Genomic DNA, 1,583 nt, shown 5'->3' with positions numbered 1-1,583 from the left:
CCGTTCGTTTGGAGCACATACTATTCAACGTATAGTGGGATAACTACCTACGTGAACCACGTATGGAACTAAGTGAAAATTCGAACATATCTCAGCTATTCCCCAGCTTACGTTGAATGCTCTGAAGAAATCGGCACTTGGGCGCTCCGGAGCTTGTAATACTACGTCAGATACGTAGCTGAAACCGAAACTGAACACCGTCATGAGCCACAGAGATCCTACCGGCAACTGAGCAAGGATAACGCACGCTCGCCATCAGATGTGATCGTCCTGTCCCTTTCTCCATTTGCTGAAGAATCATGTCTAACGCCAACCTAAAACGCGAGTCCCAAGACGCTAAACGAAATACTCAAGTACTTACTAGAAGATAGTCAGCGCCTTTGACAGCATCGTTAGCGAGTCGGAGAGCCTCAATATGTGCAGTGTGCAATAAATCCCAAACCGCGGAGATATACACAATCTAGGGAAACGATTGTAACCATCAGCATAGCTCTTCAATACTCACTTTACTGGCACTCTCGATAGGCTTGTAACCCCTTGAAAACTCGGTCATCCTCCTGCTGGTCAGTGAGAAAGCCTCGTTGGCGTTTGCACCGGGGTAACAACCCAAAATCTGCGAAACGGTCGAACAGCCTATAAACCTCACAGTATAATCGCTAAGCGACGCAAATCTTTTCTTCCATTATGCAATAGTGAGCTTTCAATTAACGAAATTAAGTGCAGTCGCAACCGATTCGAGATTCGTTCAATTATCGAATGAATATCAATAACAGCTCATACGAAATAACACGCTTCACGAATTCCCGTCATAATTCCGTTTCACATCACCAGTAAAGATGAGTTTTTTCGAAGAAATCGTCGGAACCGAAGAAACAGTTCGCAACTTCCGCAGCAGTGCGACACAGAGAGTATACCGATGGTCAGTGCCATCATTGGACAGAGGAGAATCAATACGGCGCAGACGAGAGCAGAAAACTACTCTATTGATCAGGGTCGTTGTAGAGATACACTCGCTCCTCCTAAACTCGCGGTATCTGAGGGGAGCCACGACTCTGCGGGATGTCATCTCGCATGCCACAAAGTGACCACATGAAGATTCTCACCTTCCAGCTTCTTTGACGTAACCATACATATCGGTACCATCAGAGGCTTTGGCAATGTCGTCACCATGCACCGCATAATCGATGCGATGCTGAGGGAGAAAAGGTAACAACAGTCAAGTGGTAACGACGATGCGTGTTGGCAGGAAGAATCCCAGCACTGCTGAAGCCCGTCCAGTAGCGCGAGATAATTTAGCGTCACGGAGACAATACCTTATCCAGGAACTCCACTGTGAGGGGCTTGTAAGGAACATCGTGCACAATGTCATCCACCCACTTACAGGACCTCAACATCGTCTGGAAAACCCATTAGCGCGTCACAAACGTGATAGCTATTCACATCACCTCCTTCTCCTCTTCCGAACAGACGAATTCCCCTCCTTTCACTCGACGGATTTCCTTGTTAGGGTGGATTCCAGCCACGACTTCAACACGAACCCTCTGAGAGTCGAAAATCCCTCGAGTGGACGACTCTTACATCCA

The 1,583-nt window shown here is 47.4% G+C and overlaps 1 protein-coding gene across 1 annotated transcript in view; it reads right to left on the bottom strand.

Moving 5' to 3' along the window:
• Positions 1-20: 20 nt before the first annotated feature.
• Pmar_PMAR022730 (Ethanolamine-phosphate cytidylyltransferase, putative) overlaps positions 21-1,583 on the bottom strand; it is a gene marked incomplete at its 3' end in the record, with an annotated part of 6,272 nt that continues 4,709 nt past the window's right edge. Inside the window, exons 3-11 of the mRNA XM_002775724.1 lie at positions 1,446-1,541; positions 1,314-1,397; positions 1,104-1,192; positions 980-1,034; positions 506-613; positions 362-460; positions 223-314; positions 112-178; positions 21-47 (exon numbers count right to left, since the gene is read on the bottom strand). Coding sequence (XP_002775770.1) covers positions 21-47; positions 112-178; positions 223-314; positions 362-460; positions 506-613; positions 980-1,034; positions 1,104-1,192; positions 1,314-1,397; positions 1,446-1,541 — 717 coding nt within the window. The remainder of the gene's footprint in view (positions 48-111; positions 179-222; positions 315-361; positions 461-505; positions 614-979; positions 1,035-1,103; positions 1,193-1,313; positions 1,398-1,445; positions 1,542-1,583) is intronic.

The sequence above is a fragment of the Perkinsus marinus genome (genome assembly GCF_000006405.1).
Source record: "Perkinsus marinus ATCC 50983 genomic scaffold scf_1104296955602, whole genome shotgun sequence".
Classification (NCBI taxonomy): domain Eukaryota; phylum Perkinsozoa; order Perkinsida; family Perkinsidae; genus Perkinsus; species Perkinsus marinus.
The sequence above is the reverse complement of the archived record's forward strand: the minus strand, read 5'-3'. Positions and strand labels throughout refer to the sequence as shown.